General features: G+C 42.3%; 1 protein-coding gene across 1 annotated transcript in view; it reads left to right on the forward strand.

Annotated features, from left to right (window-relative positions):
- LOC133397439 (transient receptor potential cation channel subfamily M member 7-like) overlaps window positions 1-17737 on the forward strand; it is an 83785-nt gene extending 66048 nt beyond the window's left edge. Inside the window, 24 exon segments of the mRNA XM_061668334.1 lie at window positions 1145-1273; window positions 1348-1599; window positions 1950-2160; window positions 2412-2544; window positions 3867-4045; window positions 5064-5080; window positions 5082-5102; window positions 5104-5198; window positions 5422-6185; window positions 7079-7161; window positions 7272-7362; window positions 7470-7546; window positions 7694-7731; window positions 8100-8128; window positions 8431-8484; window positions 8648-8692; window positions 8858-8923; window positions 9501-9784; window positions 9888-9970; window positions 13797-14002; window positions 14081-14132; window positions 15376-15482; window positions 17065-17097; window positions 17100-17737. Coding sequence (XP_061524318.1) covers window positions 1145-1273; window positions 1348-1599; window positions 1950-2160; window positions 2412-2544; window positions 3867-4045; window positions 5064-5080; window positions 5082-5102; window positions 5104-5198; window positions 5422-6185; window positions 7079-7161; window positions 7272-7362; window positions 7470-7546; window positions 7694-7731; window positions 8100-8128; window positions 8431-8484; window positions 8648-8692; window positions 8858-8923; window positions 9501-9784; window positions 9888-9970; window positions 13797-14002; window positions 14081-14132; window positions 15376-15482; window positions 17065-17097; window positions 17100-17158 — 3108 coding nt within the window. The 3' untranslated portion in view covers window positions 17159-17737.
- Window positions 17738-18243: the final 506 nt, after the last annotated feature.

Genomic DNA, 18243 nt, shown 5'->3' on the forward strand with positions numbered 1-18243 from the left:
TAGCGTTATGGTTCATGTGTTTTTTAAAGGTCCAGTTGGTACGTGTTGTATCAGGTATATCAGCGGATGCTTTGCAGGTGTGCACCTCAAACAATAAATATGCTAAGTATCCTACTTTCCCACAGTCACATTATCTGCTGTCATTTTACTGTATAAAATTTTAAATAATTTAATGAATTAGTTCACCATTCTAAAACTTTTAAATGTCTTTTAAGATAAAATGTCTGTTAATAGTAATTATATGCATGAGTTCTGAAATATGACAGAACTTGAAGATAATGGTTTCCTGGTAGCTTCACACTTGATTCTTCTCAAATCCTTGACAGTTAATTTGAGTCTTTTTCTCTCAACACACAACTGTATATTGTTTTGTGGACAGCTATGCCAAATGCATCTTACTACAGTGGAGCCTCCAAAGTCGAACACAATCTGTTGCTTGCTGCTGGGTGGTTGATTTCCAAGTTGTTCTTCCCCCCAAATCCACCTGCCCACCCCCATAAAAACTAAGTGAATTAATTAATTCATAATTCCAAACTATGAGCATGATAAAACTCACATTAAAGTGACTAAACTACGCAGTTTTCAAACTGCTTGCAAGATTTGAATGTGGCCTCCCCCCGTCGCGTCTCTGACCAAAGCCACGGCATGTTTTGTCCCAGAAAGTTTGATTGGTCGACTTTGGAGGTTGGGCAACTAGTGATAGATGGGTTGGCACATCTGCCTCGCAATTCTGAGGTTCTGGGTTCAAATCTGTGGAGTTTGCACGGTTTCCCCATGCTTGGTTGGGTTTTCTCCAGGTACTCCAGCTTCCTCCCACATTCCAAATATGTGCATGTTTGGTTGATTTATGACTAAATTGTACAAAGGTGCGAGTGTGAATGATTGTTTGTCCATACGTGCCCTTGCGATTGTCTGGCGACCAGTCCAGGTTGTACCGTGCCTCTCACCAAAAAGTCCACCTGGATAAGCTCCAGTTAGTGGCAACAATATTGAGGACAAGCGCCATAGAAATTGGATGGATGGATTATGAGTTGCTTTGTTGATGAATGAACACCATGCATGCATTCCTTCTGAAACAAGCTTGCTTGCTTCCTTCCTTCCTACCTTCGAATGCATTTGACAGCTAGTTTTCTTGTGTCTTCAGCTCTTTTATTTGGGTTTCTTGATGCTCTACTCATACGTGGTCCTGGTGAAAATGCCTGAATGGCCTTCTCCTCAAGAGTGGGTCGTCATCCTCTACATCTTCACCTCAGCCATTGAGAAGATTCGAGAGGTACATCATTCAACAGAGTTTTGAAAAGTTCCTTTCAATACTTGCCTAAATCAAAATGTTTGCCTCATTTGCAGATGTTTATGTCAGAAGCAGGCAAAATAAGTCAAAAGATAAAGGTGTGGTTCGATGACTACTTTAACGTCTCCGACTTCCTCGCCATCGTGTCCTTCTTCATCGGCTTCGGCTTGAGGCTCGCCGGAGGGAAAGCCTTCGTCCCCGGAAGGACGGTTTACTGTCTCAACATCATCTTCTGGTACGTGAGACTCCTCGATATCTTGGCCGTCAACCAGCAAGCTGGACCCTACGTCATGATGATCGCCAAAATGGTGAGTTCCAACACAATCAAGATGTTTCTACCACATTCCAGGACAGTACTCATCCTTCCAACTGGAAATAATCGATGTAGAAATAATCATGTTTATTAACTGTACAATATTATAACATTCTTATTTCTTAACTATCATACATCATAATTGTCATTGTGTAAAAATGTTAATCACTGCTACTGTATTAGTAATACAAAAATAAGTCTGAACTTGAATGCTCCAACTTAATGAGTCCTTGCGTCTGTGTGTTGAGGTATTTATGGAATGCTCCTCGTAAAGTAGTCTTAAAGGTGACTTAAAATATTATTGCAGATATGCGTTTCATTCCCTTTCTGCATCATCTCTTACAGGTGGCGAATATGTTTTACATTGTGGTGATAATGGCCATTGTCCTGCTGAGCTACGGCGTTCCTCGCAAGGCCATTCTGTATCCCCACGAAGAGCCAAGCTGGAGACTGGCCAAAGATGTGGTTTTCCAGCCGTACTGGATGATGTACGGGGAAGTGTATGCCTATGAAATCGATGGTAAGGCCGGTGAGGATGGAAAGGGAGATTATGAGGGTAAGGACAGTTTTACTCCAAGCCTCTCACACAGCACAGCCGATCTGTCACTCAATAGGACACTACAAATCAAAAGCACACTGGGCCCAATCAGTGTTCCATCCATACAACGCAACATGATCACGTCACATGTTTTGTCACTACAATTATAGGCAGACACATCCATTTAGGACAAAAAAGGTTGTTAGATGTAATGTAAAAGTGTTGTTTATGTATGCATACATGTCCTAATAGGTACTTTTTCTTCACAGTGTGTGCCAACAACAGTGAATCGTCAGTAAAGGGCCTGTGCACAGCAGGGGTGTGGCTGACTCCTCTCCTACAAGCAGTCTACCTCTTTGTACAGTACATACTCATGGTCAATCTCCTCATCGCCTTCTTTAAGTAGGTGCAACCATTTTTTTTCAAACATCCAAAATCCAATTACACCCCGATAGCATTTAAAATAAACCCCCTCCACAGAAAAAAATTTTTTTCATGCTGCCACTATATATCCTCTGACACATTTTTTGTAGTGCTTGTCCTCAATAGGGTGAGCTGGAACCTCTCCCAATCCCTGTTACACCCTGGACTGGTCGCAGGACACACAGAAAAACAACCATTCAACTCGCATTCACACCTAAGGGCAATTGAGTCTTCAATTAACCTAACATGCATGTTATTGAAATGAAATGCAAACTCTATTCACCACTGCTCCCCAATAGCCAATTATAAGATGGAAGAAAGTCTCATCCAGAAAAGGCAACATGAAATTAATGACAAGAGGGATGTACATGGGGGATACATGTGGACTAACGGATATTTTGTATTTGACTACATTAATAATATCCATCCATTTTATACACTGACGCCATAGTTGAAAAGGTTGGCCTGATTGAGTAAAACCTATCCATCCATCCATCCATTTTCTACACCGCTTATCCTCACTAGGGTCGCTGGTATGCTGGAGCCTATCCCAGCTGACTGTGGGCGAGAGGCGGGGTACACCCTGAATTGCTTGCCAGCCAATCGCAGGGCACATACAGTATAGACAAACAATCAGTCACACTCACACCTTCGGACAATTTGGAGTCTTCAATCAACCTACCATGCATGTTTTTGGGATGTGGGAGCAAACCGGAGTACCCGGAGAAATCCCGCGCAGGCACTGGGGAGAACATGCAAACTCCACACAGGCGGGGCCGGATTTGAACCCGGGTCGTCAGAACTAAGTTTAATTTATTTTGCGCTTTTCCGAATAACCAAAGCACTAATAACTTAGATTTTTTAGATTAGATTCCTTTTATCTCCTATTACTACTATAATTGACTTTTTAACAGGAATTGACAAGATGCGATACAATCCAATGCCATGCAATGCGAAACAAAAGACCAAACAGAAAGGTCTGAATATGAACTAATAGTATGACACAACGTCAAAATAAACACCTAGCACTATTTGTAAAATGTTAGTCTCCTACATTTGAATTATATCTATATCTTATCCTGGATAGTGAACTTCACTACAACCACACTTTACTATAAGCTTCATTCAATGAAACAAACCAATGCAGCATAAGAAGGTAACAACAAAAAGGAGACGAGCCACAAAATGAGGCTTGACTAGACCCAATTTTTCAAAAAAGGAATTATCTGGTGACCTTAACCAAAGTGGGTTGGTTAAGGTCTTAACCAAATCTATAACAGCATCCCCATTCTATTTTGCAGCAATGTGTATCTCCAGGTGAAGTCCATCTCCAATTTAGTGTGGAAGTACCAGCGCTACCACTTCATCATGGCCTACCACGAGAAACCGGTCTTCCCACCACCCTTCATCCTCCTGTGCCATATCTACTCGCTCTTCTGTATGTGCGGAAAGAGAAAGAAGGAGCACACCTATGGGCCAAGTATGTCTGCGCTGAATCTAAAAGACAGTTGCCTCTTAAAGGCCTCTTTACACTCCCGCCGTTGCGCGGCCGACAAGGCCCGCATTGCAGCACGTGACCGACGAATTGCCCAGCGCAGCACCTCTGCATAGCTTGCCGCGCACAGGACAAAAATAGCGCAGCGGAGATCATCTCTCGTGATCGGTCCGTTTTAGTCACATGGTCCTTGGTTCTACATACCATCTACGTCGCCGCTTTCTCGATCGATTTTGCAGCATAATTAAATGTATCATCTGGTCATCTAGGTTCATTTCGTCGCGGTCGCCATTGTTGTTGCTTTGTTCCTTGTTACTGAAAGGAAAGTAAAAACGGCTACCGGAAATGGCCCAAAAAATCCAGAGGAAACTCCACCTTGTGGTGTCCTATAAAATACCAGCCGTAGCGGCACCTCCGACTTGGAGGAAAACTGCAGCACACTTTCAAAACAGCGCACGTGGGTTGTGCTTGAGTATGAAGGCAAACTACGCGAGGGACAACCGCAGTGACGTCAGCGCCATATAAAGAAGCCTTAATGGCATAATTCTTCAGTTTTTTTCCTGTTGGTCTGTATAAACGGCAATGGCATTTGAGGGGGGGGTGTAGTAAACCTGATGATTTTCCGCCTTCCAAGGTTGTATCAGAGCTGTAACAGATGCGGGTGACGCCTGTCTATAAAGGTCTTACACAATGCTGGCATCGGGGTGTGAATTTTTACACCCAACTTTGATTTTGTGGGCTCTTGGTGTAAAAGAGTCTTTTTTCCTTTAATTTTGGGGGTTTAGTTTACAACCTTTCTTTGTTTTTATTTTTTTTTAAAACAAAAAAACTACCAAAATAAATTGGCCTCCACTGTTTTCCGGCTATTTCCTGCTCCGTTTCTCTTACATGCAGTACTGCTAAGCAGCAATTATTACGCTCTATCAAATTCAGTTATTTTTTTCAGTTATTTTTTTCACCATTTTTGGGGAGTCACAAAACAATAATCTTATCTTTCCTTCAGAGCTATTTCTCACAGAAGGAAGACCAAAAGAAGCTTCACTGACTTTGAGGAGCAGTGCGTGGAGACGTACTTTCATGAAAAGGACGACCAGTTTCACACAGGAAGTGAGGAACGCATACGCCTCACTTCTGAAAGGTACAACCTCGTGTCACAGACGATATGAAGCAGATAATAGTAAATAATAATTGTGTAATTCTGCAAATAGTGGTTGTAGTGTTTAGAACATTATTAGACTGTCAGTTTGTATACAATAGAATCTAAGAACTGAAGTATTTTCAGATATTAGCACCGTTAGAGTAGGGGACGGTATTTGAGGAAATAAGATTAAAAATAAGAGTTTATTTGTGGTCCGTTTCAGGGTTGAGAACATGTGCATGCAGCTGAAGGAGGTGGGCAACAAGGTCAACTTCATCAAGCGCTCCTTGCACACGCTGGATTCCCAAATCGGTCACCTGCAGGACCTGTCTGCCCTCACCGTGGACACCTTGAAGACACTGACGGCTCAAAGGGCGTCCGAGGCCAGCAAGGTCCACAATCAGATCACCCGGGAGCTCAGCCTATCCAAGAACGTGGTCCCCAGCATCATTCCCGTGGCGACGGACACCGGCCCCCAGTCCAAATGCTCCGTGATGGGGAAACGGAGCGTGGGGGCCTACTTAGGTTCAGCGAATATCGCAGACTCTCTTTTTGGGATCGGCGCCGGGGGATACGGGACTGATAGTAGCCGTAGAGTTGGGCCGAGCCCCTTGCCAGGGCTGGGGCTGGATCCCAATCTGAGTCCAGAGAGGAGGGGCTTGTTAGGGCTCGAGCACCTTGCCGTAGAGGCTGGCTCCTCCGGCAGCTGTGCCTCCAGTGCCTTTGACCAAAGTGCTGTAGCCATTTCCCCTGCGGAGCTGCATTTCCGGGGCCACTCCCTCACCCGCCGTAAGCTGAGCCGTCCACACGAGCCGGAGTATTCCGACTCGCCATCCAGCCTGCCCAATGTGCCCTCGCGCGTGGCGCACTTCCACATCAGCAGCACCCCCTCCCAGCCCAGCGGCTCCAGCCACCCAGAGCTCGCCTTGGCTGGGCTTTACCAGCAGCCACCTGAGAGCGCCGCTGTAGAGTTTGGGGCGTTCGTCGGTAAGTACGAGAGTGAATTTGGTGTCGCTCCAATGAGGAGCGAGGACGATGAGAACTGTGTGTGTGTCTATCCTACTGTGGTTGTTGTATCTAAGACTTCAGGCTCTGCACAGCCTGCCTGCCCTCCTGCTTGCTTCGCGCAGCCTGACAATGCACAAGGGGTAGAAAGGGGGGAGGGGGCTTTGGGGTACGTCAATGAGGCTTTCTGCGATGACGAGGGCCGGACAGCCCCTCCGAGTAGACACCAAACAATCACTCAGAGCCAAGAACACAGCGGTCGGCCGTGTTCCGCCAACGCCCCTGCCGTGACAGCCGACTGGCCCCACAGACGAAGGAGCATGGATTGCGATATTTTTCCCCCGCCAGGGTCCTGCTGTGACGGTCAAAATCGTGACAGGAGGACACATGTGGAAGTGCAAACAAGAGGTTTGAGTTGAGGGTCGCCATCTGCCGCGTCTCGCCTCTGTCCACTTCCAGATCGGGAGCCATGCAGCTTTTTCCTCCCTTTCTCTCCTTTTGCTGTTCTCGCTGGTTCTGGTGTGGTCCAGATGTTTTCAGACGCTGTGACCGTTTGCATGAATGATTGCTCGCCAGTGTGAAGGTTTTCAGCATACTTCTGACAGGTGGAGGCGGGTTCTCGTGAGGCTTATATGAGGGAGTTTTGATGAACTATGGTGATGGGATTTGATTTTCCCCTATTTGTTCTGCATCTCGACAAATCAGAATATTTATATAAAATATGTCGCAACAAGAACTTCTACCTGATGCATGGAGATGAGGTGTTTTCAATTCAAGAACATGAGGTTCAATTGAAAAGTGGGTTTGGTGACAAAATTTTACAAAATCAACCAAGTTTTGATTGTACATGGCTCACAACGTTGTCTTGCTTCCAGGACATAAAGACTGTTCTGACCTCCTGCACTCTACACCCAAAGAGACCTGCAGCCCACAGCGCAGCCAGGTTACACGCCTGCAGGTCTGTCTGCCTATCCGCCTGCCTGTCTGTCCTTCCGTCCGTCTGTAACTAAAGAAAAAATACTTGAAACAAAAATAATAATCTCTTTGGTTGTGTGTTCTCGGGTTCAGCCTGAAGGTCAAGGTCCTATTAGAGCCGTTAACTCCTACGCTGGTTTTACAGAGTTTGACAGGAGTCCTGCTTTTCTCCATCCTGATTCAAGTAGGTTACCACAAATAGATCACAAACATCACAAAACAAGTTAGATGTGTGGTTTTTTTTGTAATCGTTCAGTGTGAAACCATGATGGATTGTGTACGTGTCTGTAGCTCTGAAGAAGACTGATCGGAGCAGAGTGTCAGCAGAAGACATCCTCATCCACGAGGATCCTCGAACTTCGGTGCCGGTAGGAAGTAGACACCCTTTACTAACCAAAAACAGCAGCACGTATTAATCTCTTCCCAAAAAAAAATAAAAATAAATCAAAGATAAACACTTATAGGCCATGAATATAACCATATGACCACATATTTCTTTGTAATTTATCTCCCAGGAAAGAGTACAGGTCAAATCAGCACAAGCAAGCAATCTGTAAGTATTCTTCTGTATGTACAGCATATATAATTTAGTTTGACTTTTATTTTAATGTGTAATGTACATACATTTCCCAAAATGTCACTGTTTTAAAACAGTAGCATGATTATAGTACTTTATTTGCGCATCTGGCAAAAATTTACTAAAATCTGCCTTTTACCAAACAACTCACATTTGTTTCACAATAATTACTTTTGTCATATAGCATTTGATCAGGAAATGTGTTCTGATATTAACAGTTAATAAGAATACCACAAGAATATCTGTAAAGTTAGGCGTTGCATTCGGGGTAACTGGATATACTGCACTTGTTTACATGCAATCCTTCGGGGTTTTTTCTCACCTAACTGCTGTCTCCCTTCCAGCCAACCCCCTGGAGAAGACACATTAACTGGTAAAAGTTTAACTTTTCTACCATCTTTTGAGTTATGTACAGTCAAACAGGTTCTGTCTCGATCAACTGGTTCTGTTGCATTACAAATGATGCATTGTTGCCTTTCACATAGGAATTCCATAAAAATACAACAGTTATTTGTTATTTGTACATGGTTACAGTTTCTACTGTGTTGTTGTGAAATATAAATGTTTGGGAATAAATAACAATTAATCGAAAGAAATAGAAAACAAGTAATTTGCAGTATTTTTTTATTACATAATTCTTGTTTACTTCCCAATTTTGTATTTTTTCATTTGTAGCTTCAGTCTCTCTCTGCACACCTCGCCACTCTCACCTCGGATCCAGAAAAGATTGTGAGTAACTTTTTTATTTTATTTTATCCACTTTGAATACTTTGCATCAGTTTAGATGGGAAATTGGGTTGGGCAATTGTTTTGTGGCGTACTAATTTCTTCCTGTTGACGTACCAGTACATGGAACAAAAATAATAAACCTTTGCTTTTTGTTTGTCTGCAGCCATCGGATCACCTTTCAAACCAATGGAAAGCTACCAGTACTCAGGTTGGCTTCTGAATGAAATGCTGACTGTAGGGCTCTTTAAAACAGAAGAGTTTTCTATATTACTAAACCCAAAGAGTTATTTTTAAAATAAATAACTCATATTTTGTTACACTTTAAATCGATCAATATAATTTATAGTTTCTATATGCACTTTTCTTTCTTCAGCTGTTGAGCGTAACAACCTGATGAGATTGTCACAGAGCATCCCCTTTACGCCGGTGCCCCCTAGAGGTGAGTATGTGCACGCAGCCGCATCATGTGAGGTTACACACAACACAGCACAGTTACAACACTGTTGAAGGAAGAGGAAATGTGAAACCGAACTGGCGAGTGTGGTTTTTGCACCTCTTGCGCTCAGCATGTTGTCATTTTTGGGTATCTGTGTTTTGTTTGTCTTGTTCTTGCTTGCTCAGTTTGGAAACGCCTATGTGTATTCGTTTACTTCCAACTTTACACAAATCCAACATTCACTGACTGTTTAAATTGGCAGGAATGTCTTTTTCCCCCCCTAAACAAACAGTAGTAGTTAAAACAATATCATGTTGTGTGATTGTAGTAAACAAACCATAAGGTCCTTGTTTCTTTTCAATGCACACAATCATTGGTGTCAAAACATTCTCAGACTGTCCACTTGAAACCACAGCGGCAGGGCATGTTAAAGAAACTGGTGGTTATAGATAGAAGCCTTTTCCAAATTGTACAACCTTCTGCCCATTCGTATTTGGTAGTTGTGTTAAACAATACAGCCACACTTCCTATTATGGAACAATAGTTAACTCTAACTCTAAATGTTTGTCTACTACATCAGGAGAGCCGGTGACGGTGTACCGGTTGGAGGAGAGCTCGCCCAACACCATCAACAACAGCATGTCTTCCTGGGCCCAGCGCGGCCTCTGCGCCAAGATCGAGTTTCTCAGCAAAGAGGAAATGGGCGGCGGCCTCAGACGGGCCCTCAAAGTCCTCTGCACCTGGTCCGAGTACGACATCCTCAAGCCTGGACATCTGTACATAGTTAAGTCCTTCCTGCCCGGGGTGGTCGAGACCTGGCAGAGCATCTACAAGGATGACACCGTGTTACACCTTTGTCTCAGGGTACCAACACATACACACAAAGTGCATGATAAATTACTTTAATAAATAAAAAATAAAAAAATTAATTTCCAGACTTTATTTGTTATTTCCTGGTCGGTTTCAGGAAATTCAACAACAGCGAGCAGCGCAGAAGCTGACTGTGGCCTTCAACCAGATCAGACCGAAGCCTATTCCTTACTCGCCAAGGTAAACGCACCATCATGAGGGTTTGCACCTGGGTTGGGCTAATTATGGGGGTTCTTTAATCCAACTCACCGAGCCTTTTACATTATCAAGAGTTCTGGAATTGTTGTTGCATTAATTAAGCGTAAAATTCCTAAAATTGATACATGTATTTGTATTTATTAGAATTTATTCATTACACTGGTCAACAACAAATTTGTCTAAGATTTAGTTTTTAGCTGATTTAGGACATTTTTATAGGCAGAATCCAAATATCAATGAAAATATAATCTATAATAATAATTCTAAAATATCTATATAGGTTTTGCTGCGACACTGCGACTGGTTAGCACATCTGCCTCACAGTTCTGAGGACCCGGGTTCAAATCCGGCCTCGCCTGTGTGGACTTTACAGGTTCTCCCCGTCCCTGTGTGGGTTTTCTCCGGGCACTCCGGTTTCCTCCCACATCCCAAAAACATGCATGGTAGGTTAATTGAAGACTCTATATCGTCCGTAGGTGTGAATGTTGGTGTGAATGGTTGTTTATTGGATGGAAAATGGATGGATGGATACGTTTTGCTCAATCAAACCAACCGTTTGAGCTATGGCGTTCAGGGTTAGACTGTTGGAATCTCTGTAAAGGGGTCGTGGTGTTTTTGAAGAGAAACAGATGACAGATGTCATTTTCAGATTCAACGATGCAAAATTGTCCTAAATCCATTAAAAAAATATATAGAGACCTTACAAGCAAACATTTTTGTAACCCACTGTTATTCCTTTATCTCAGTAAATTATGGCTAAGTTGAATTATGTTTTTCCATCCATCCATTTTCTGAGCCGCTTCTCCTCATGAGGGTCGGGGGCGTGCTGGAGCCTATCCCAGCTGTCGTCGGAGCCAGGGTACACCCTGAACTGGTTGCCAGCCAATCGCAGGGCACATACAAATAAACAACCATTCGCACTCACAGTCACACCTATGGGCAATTTAGAGTCTCCAATTAATGCATGTTTTTGGGATGTGGGAGGAAACCGGAGTGCCCGGAGAAAACCCACGCAGGCACGGGGAGAACATGCAAACTCCACACAGGCAGGGCCGGGGATTGAACCCGGGACCTCAGAACTGTGAGGCTGACGCTCTAACCAGTTGTACACCGTGCCGCCGAATTATGTTTTTGTTTTTTGTTTTTTGGGGTCAAATAAACAATTATACACTGTCATACACCGCCCAGAGCACCACACCCTAAACATACAGCGGCTGAAATAAGTATTTAACACGTCACCATTGTTCTCACTAAATACAAAGGTGGTATTGACATGACATTTTCACCAGATGTTAGGAACAGCCCAAGTACCGTATTTTCGCGACCATAAGACGCCACTGTATTAAAAGCCGCAGTCTCAGTTACGGGGTCTATTTCTGTATTTAACTCATACATAAGGCGTATGATTGGGCGCAGGCATGGTAAAACATACGCTATCTTAAAACATACGGTAGCATGCATGCACGCTAAAACATACGCTAGCATGCAAGCTAGCATATGTTTTTAAAAAGGCAGTGGGAGCAAAACTGAGTTAATTTCTGACCTACTTTCTTTACTTGTTATGGATTACGTGGGTTGTTCCCAACATCTGGTGAAATTTTCATGTCAATAGCACCTTTGGAAATATATTTAATGTGAAAAATGGTGACGGATGAAATACTTATTTCAGCCGCTGTACTGTTCCTTTAAAGAACTTTGCCACCATGAGATAAAATGTGTGATCCACCTTACTTTGTTCTCTGCAACAAATTTGTTTCTCACCACACTGGATGAACAGGCCAATTGTTTTCATTTTTCTGTAAACCTGCCTGTCTCGCTAGCTATCTATCCATCTAGCAGCCTGTCTTTCTATCTACTGTATTTATCTAGCTAGCCACCTGTCCAGCTATCTACAGTGCATCCTGAAGTTATTCAGAGCACTTCATTTTATTTTTTTTATTAACTTTTTCCTCAAAGATTCTATTCACAACACCCAATAATGAAAATAAAATGTACACAAATGTTAATTTTTAAAAAATGGACATGTCTTGAATATTTTCCGGATACACTGAACCTTCCTGACTATCTGTCGATCTACCAATCTATGTATTTATTTTATCCTCATATGCAGTATTTATTTCATGTTCCAGCACAAACAGTTTTAAGTGAGTTCTGCCCTAGTAAAAGCCTGGTCTCCCTGTTTCCACCTAGCAGTAAACTGTGTGATTACATACTACCATAACAGAAAGTGACTCCTGATGTGTGGGCTGTGCCAATGAGAATTAAGTCGACCTCAGTAATGTTAACGGGCTTTTCTTTCGTGACTACAAAACATCCTCCTAAGCTGATTCAAATCAAGTGCTGCTGAGCAAGCAGCTCAAAGGATGTTGCTCTGGACTGATGCATTGACTGAGCTGCTCTTTTTTTGTTAGTTTGGTTTTTTTTTGCATAAAGAGAGAAGAAAAGTTCCCTTTGAACTGTCTTCATTCCTGTTTGGCCAGCGGTTGATACTTTTTTTGTTCCTCTATGCTGGTTAGGTGTGTCACATGCCCCTATGGCAGTGTCTTTGAACTGGTTGCTCATCATCAGACTCCTGAAAAGTGCTTAAGAAATACTTTTCAAATGATTCGCTTGGCTCAGCATTAAATAATCATTTGACATAATTTATTCACATTTTGAAAAATGTTTCCACATCAGACATGGAAAAATAACTACTGTTCCAATATCAAACTGTCGTCGTCATAAAAGTTTCAACTCAACAAGCAGTGTTTTCAGTAACATTTTAACATTCTTACAAATGTAAACAGTTAACCACTGTTATTATTATAGCCAATATATAAATATCATAAAACATAATGATGTAACACGAGGGAATTTGTACCTCAGGCATCTCGTTTTTTTTCTCATCCTCAATATTTATAGACAAATGTAAAATGAAGTTAACCACTTTAAAACATGTGAGTTAGTCCTTTGATGCTTGCTGAACTGAGCCCCTGAGGTGCATTGATGATGTCTTGCATCGCCTGGAACTCAGGACACTGTGTGTGTTTTTGCGAAGTTTCTCCAAGTCTTGGTTCAAATTTGCTTTTTTTGCCACGTAAGCACCATTATAACTGCATTGAGTCCCTCTTTACGTTTGCTAAATGGGACATTTTTGATGACGAAATTAGAATTTGATCTACTTTCTATAGCGCTTGTCGTCATGGAGTCTTATCCCAGCTGACTTTGAGAGGCGGGGTATGCCCTGGACTGGTCACCAAGGTGCATATACAAAAACAAGCATTCATTCTCACTTTCACAACTATGGACAATTTACCAATTATGCTAAGATCTATTTGAGAGAAAGCCGCAGCGCCTGGAGAAACCCCACACAAGCACATGGAGACCGTGCAAGGCCTGAACAGAGATTTGAACCCTGAACCTCAAAACCGAGAGGCAGAAGTGCTAACCACTGCCTACCATGCTGCCTGATCCACTTGCATATTTGGATGAAAAGCCAGGCCGGTGGGACAATTGGTCAAAATACACCCATGCATTGGTAGTTTATTTATTTATTTTTCCTCCAGATTCGTGCTGTAAATGTTTGTAATCTGCGATTGACTGGTGACCAGTCATAGGTGTATTTCACCTCCCGCCCCAAGTCAGCTGGGATACATTCCAGCTCGACAGCGACCCTGATTAGGACGAGCTCTTTTATAAAAAAAAAAACATGGGTGGAATTGTTTGCAGCATGGCTCTTTATAAAATCCTAAATGACCAAAAGTCATGGCAATATTGATCTTTCATTAATAAAATAAAATAAAACATAAGGCATTTTTTGCGTGTGCAGGTTCCTGGAGGTGTTCCTGCTCTATTGCCACTCTGCAGGCCAGTGGTTCGCCATCGAGGAGTGCATCACAGGAGAGTTCCGAAAGTTCAACAACAACAACGGCGACGAGATAGCTCCCACCAACCTCCTGGAGGAGACCATGCTGGCCTTCAGCCACTGGACCTACGAGTACACGCGTGGTGAGCTGCTGGTGCTCGACCTGCAGGGTAACATCACCTCGCCGCTCAAGTGACACTTTGTTAGTTGGTGGGGACCTCTGATCACGTTTGATTCTTTCTCTTCAGGGGTGGGAGAGATTCTGACCGATCCATCTGTTATAAAGAGTGGCGAGAAGGGGTATGACCACATCTGTCACATGACCCACACCCCTTCATATGTCCTAATGAGTTGACATGCATTAGCTTGACCTAATTATAAATGTCATATGAAAGAAATATAACATCGCATACACACACACAGTGGCTGAAAGTATTATTAGTATTTAACAAGTCACCATTTTTCTCACTAAATATACTTCCAAAGGTGCTGTTGACCTGAAAATTTCAACAGATGTTGGGAACAACCCAAATAATCCGTACATAAAGAAAGTAGAACAAATAAGCTCTGAAATCAAGTTGTGTGTGAAAATGTGAAATGACAGGGAAAAAGTATTGAACACGTGAAAAAAGGGAGGTGGAAAAAGGCATGGAAAGCCAAGAATCCAATCGAAAATCTATGGAAAGAACTGAAACTCAAGGTCCATAAAAGAAGCCCACGGAACCTTCAAGATTTGAAGACTGCTTGTGTGGAGGAATGGGCCAAAATTACACCAGAGCAATGCATGCAACTAGTTTCTCCATACAGGAGGTGTCTTGAAGCTGTCGTTGCAAATAAAAGCTTTTGTACAAAATCCATCCATCCATCCATTTCTACCGCTTATCCGAGGTGGGGTCGCGGTGGCAGTAACTTTAGCATGGACACCCCAGACTTCCCTCTCCCCAGCCACTTCATCCAGCTCTTCCGGGGGTTCCTGAGGCGTTCCCAGGCCAGCCAAAGGATGTAGTCTCTCCAGCGTGTCCTGGGTCGTCCCCGGGGTCTCCTCCCGGTGGGACGTGAAGCATATTCGTCTGTTATATATTATTCCAAGCTGATATTTCTATTATCTATCTGTATGAAAACTCTAAAAGCACACATTTCTACCACTTTCAACCAACCTGGTATATTCAATGTGGTGGACACCTCCATCTATCACTGGACACTACAGCTTCGGATTTATTATTATTTCCTCCATTTTCTCCATGTTGTTAAGTGTAAAACCCTGCCGAAATATGTTGTTGTTGTCACTCTGCCACCATCTGTCGTCACAACGTGCTGGCGTCTGAATTCAAATTTTTTTAATTTGGGCAGGTTTGCCATCGCAAACGCCACCATGGGTTTCGTCATCGCGCCACAGCAGCACATACACAATGAATGCGTTTGCCGTCGACGCACTGCGCTCTGTGAAGTGCAGTGTGAAAAGGCCTTTATTTGTCTCACATGTCATATTGTGTTCTTAGTTAAGTAATTTTTTTATACCACACGTTGTTACTCATATCCACAGGTCTTACGACATGATCTTTGGACCGGCCAACTTAGGTGACGACGCCATTAGGAACTACCGGGCGAAACATCGCTGCAACTCGTGCTGCAGGAAGCTAAAACTTCCCGGTGAGCTAGTCCGTATTCCTCTGAGCCCATTATAGAAAGTCCTCAGAGGGCCGTCCGATCTCGATTTCAAAATGTCATGCTACCAACAAACAAATGTTTATTATTATATATTACAAGCATATGTGGGTTCACTGTTTTTTGGGCTTATGGAAGTTGTTTGTTTTTCGAATTGCATCTCATTAAACGCTGTAGTTCAGTGCCACTTTAAAAAATACTTAGCTCTCCAAGTACCACTATAATGACCAACATTAATATACACATACAAACAAACAACCAGTCGCACTCACATTCACACCTACGGGCAATTTAGAGTTGTCAATTAACCTACCATGCATGTTTTGGGGATGTGGGAGGAAACCGGAGTGCCCGGAGAAAACCCACGCAGGCACGGGGAGAACATGCAAACTCCACACAGGCAAAGCCGGGGATTGAACCCCGGTCCTCAGAACTGTGAGGCAGACGCTCTAACCACCGTGCCGCCACTTAGTGATTCAATTAAAAAAAATTCTATTTAATATTGTAAATAAAGATTAAATATAAATCTATTGTTCTTAAAAAAATAAATAAAACTGAACTGTATTTAAAGGGACAGTTTGCAGTTTTCCAAAAACAACACTTTTTAACTGTCTGTATGAACTGACAGTAGTATTATTAAAATGGTCTTTTGAAAAATCACCCCTCTCTTGGCCCGTCTATTGTCTCTAATTGAATTTTAATTATTATTTTACAACTGGGCAAGGTGAGACAAGAATAGCCAATCAGAGTATAGTGAGAGAAGGCATGACTGAATAGTTTGTCAATCTTTTGCTCACGCATACCTCGTGCTCATAAGCCTCGCAGGGGACACAGCAGCCTCACGCATAACCAGACTATCATAGTTTCTTGATTGGATTATTTAAATCCAGTTAGCAACAAAAGTTAAAAAGAAGGAAGTGGACAACTGAAGGGAAAACCTATATAACGGTGGTGTGTGTTAAAAAACACCGCGACCGTCACGCCACCGTTCTCACCGAGTCGTCAGGTGATTTGATCACCTTTCGTATAATTTTATTTGACTGTACATTCCAAAAAATACATCATCAAATTGGTAACATTTCACGTAGCGTTGCTCGCACGCGGCCGACCCGAGCCACACACTGAGGGGTTGGCCGCAGGTGAGCGGGCCGTTGACGAGCTTGTGATTGACCGAGGCGCACTCTGTGGTGGACAGGCGAACGCAACGAACGGTCTCTACCGGTTTCTGTTTTGTTGTCCAAGATTAGTTTCTTTGTGCAGAGACGCGAGGTGGTGGGGGCAGGGACTGGAATGGGACTATATTCAAATATTGTTAGCATTTTGAAAATTAAAATATTGTACCTTTAACAAATGCAATTGAATTTATTAAAAAAAAAAAAGTTTAACATTTTAACATTATGCACAGTTTGAACATTTAATTCAGTGATTCTTTCATGTACCACTAGCGGGATGATGAGGACCACTATCGGTACTACACACTTTGAGAATCACTAGTATGCCGTAAATGGCCAGCTCTGCGTGGCATGTTCATGAAAGTGTTAGATTAAATGTTGATGATGTGGTTTAGATCTGAAGAGGAACGAGTACACGCCTGACCAGGTGTCAACCCGGGGGGTGGAGCCAAGGAACCGCACCAATCAATGAGGCTGATGACGCTGTGATCAATCATTAAACTGGAAGAATGCCGTTTGTTTCCAGAGAAACGGCCCCCCGATGTGTCAAAACACTCATGTTTGCATGTGTGCGTGCATACATGAGCAGGTACATGACTTATTATTATTTATTGATGTTTCTTGGTGTTGCCTTCTTTGAACATATATGTATATTACAAAAAAGGAGAAATCAAAGTGCATTGTACATCTGTTACAGCGTTGCTGCTTCATTTTTATTAAATGTGCAAACATCTTGTATCCTTGCTTTGTATCTCTTACTTTAAGAAATCATGTTTGGGGAAAAAAGGGCACATTGCAATGCAACGTTTAAAGGACATAATTTATTTTATTCCAAAAAGTGTGTCTGCCCTCGTTATTTTTCATTGTTACAAAGGTACGATTGTAATATCTTTGTCATCACCTGTCAATAAGCGCAGATGGAGTAAATCTAGTGTATCTTATAGATACTGTTATCTGCATGAACATATACAGGAGCTTTGTCATCTTTTATTCAGGGCACACTTGAAGGGTATTACTGTATACATTTTGTACTGAACATTTTAAACAAATAAAATCTCAAGCAAATTTCATGTCACTTGGTTTAAAATATATTGTACACTATCCATTTATATTCTAATTTCTATTAAACATCTTTATTCAATTTGTCTTATTTTTGTAAAGGTATTTTTTTATTTATTTTTTTCGTTTTAAAATATGGAAATTACTGTACTCGTAAGATTTCTTTTGACAAAGTACACCGTCTGGACATAACATTAAGTAAACATGCACAATCCAACGACATCCAGCTGTTCAGATTTCAAAATCTGTTTCAAATAATTTCTAATGATGTAAAGCATCTATTCCAGGGTCAAACTGTGGCCATCATCATCCCTTTTAGTGGCCATACAGGCAAAGTTTATAACGTGACCTAAATTAAACCCCCCCCCCCCTCAAAAACAACTCACATTCATCTCAGCAGCCTGTGTGTGTGTGTATATATATTTGTATATATATATATATATATATATGTGTGTGTGTGTGTGTATGTACAACACCGATTCCAATGAAGTTAGGACGTTGTGTTAAACAAATAA

The sequence above is a fragment of the Phycodurus eques genome, chromosome 2, assembly GCF_024500275.1.
Source record: "Phycodurus eques isolate BA_2022a chromosome 2, UOR_Pequ_1.1, whole genome shotgun sequence".
NCBI classification, from domain to species: Eukaryota; Metazoa; Chordata; class Actinopteri; order Syngnathiformes; family Syngnathidae; genus Phycodurus; species Phycodurus eques.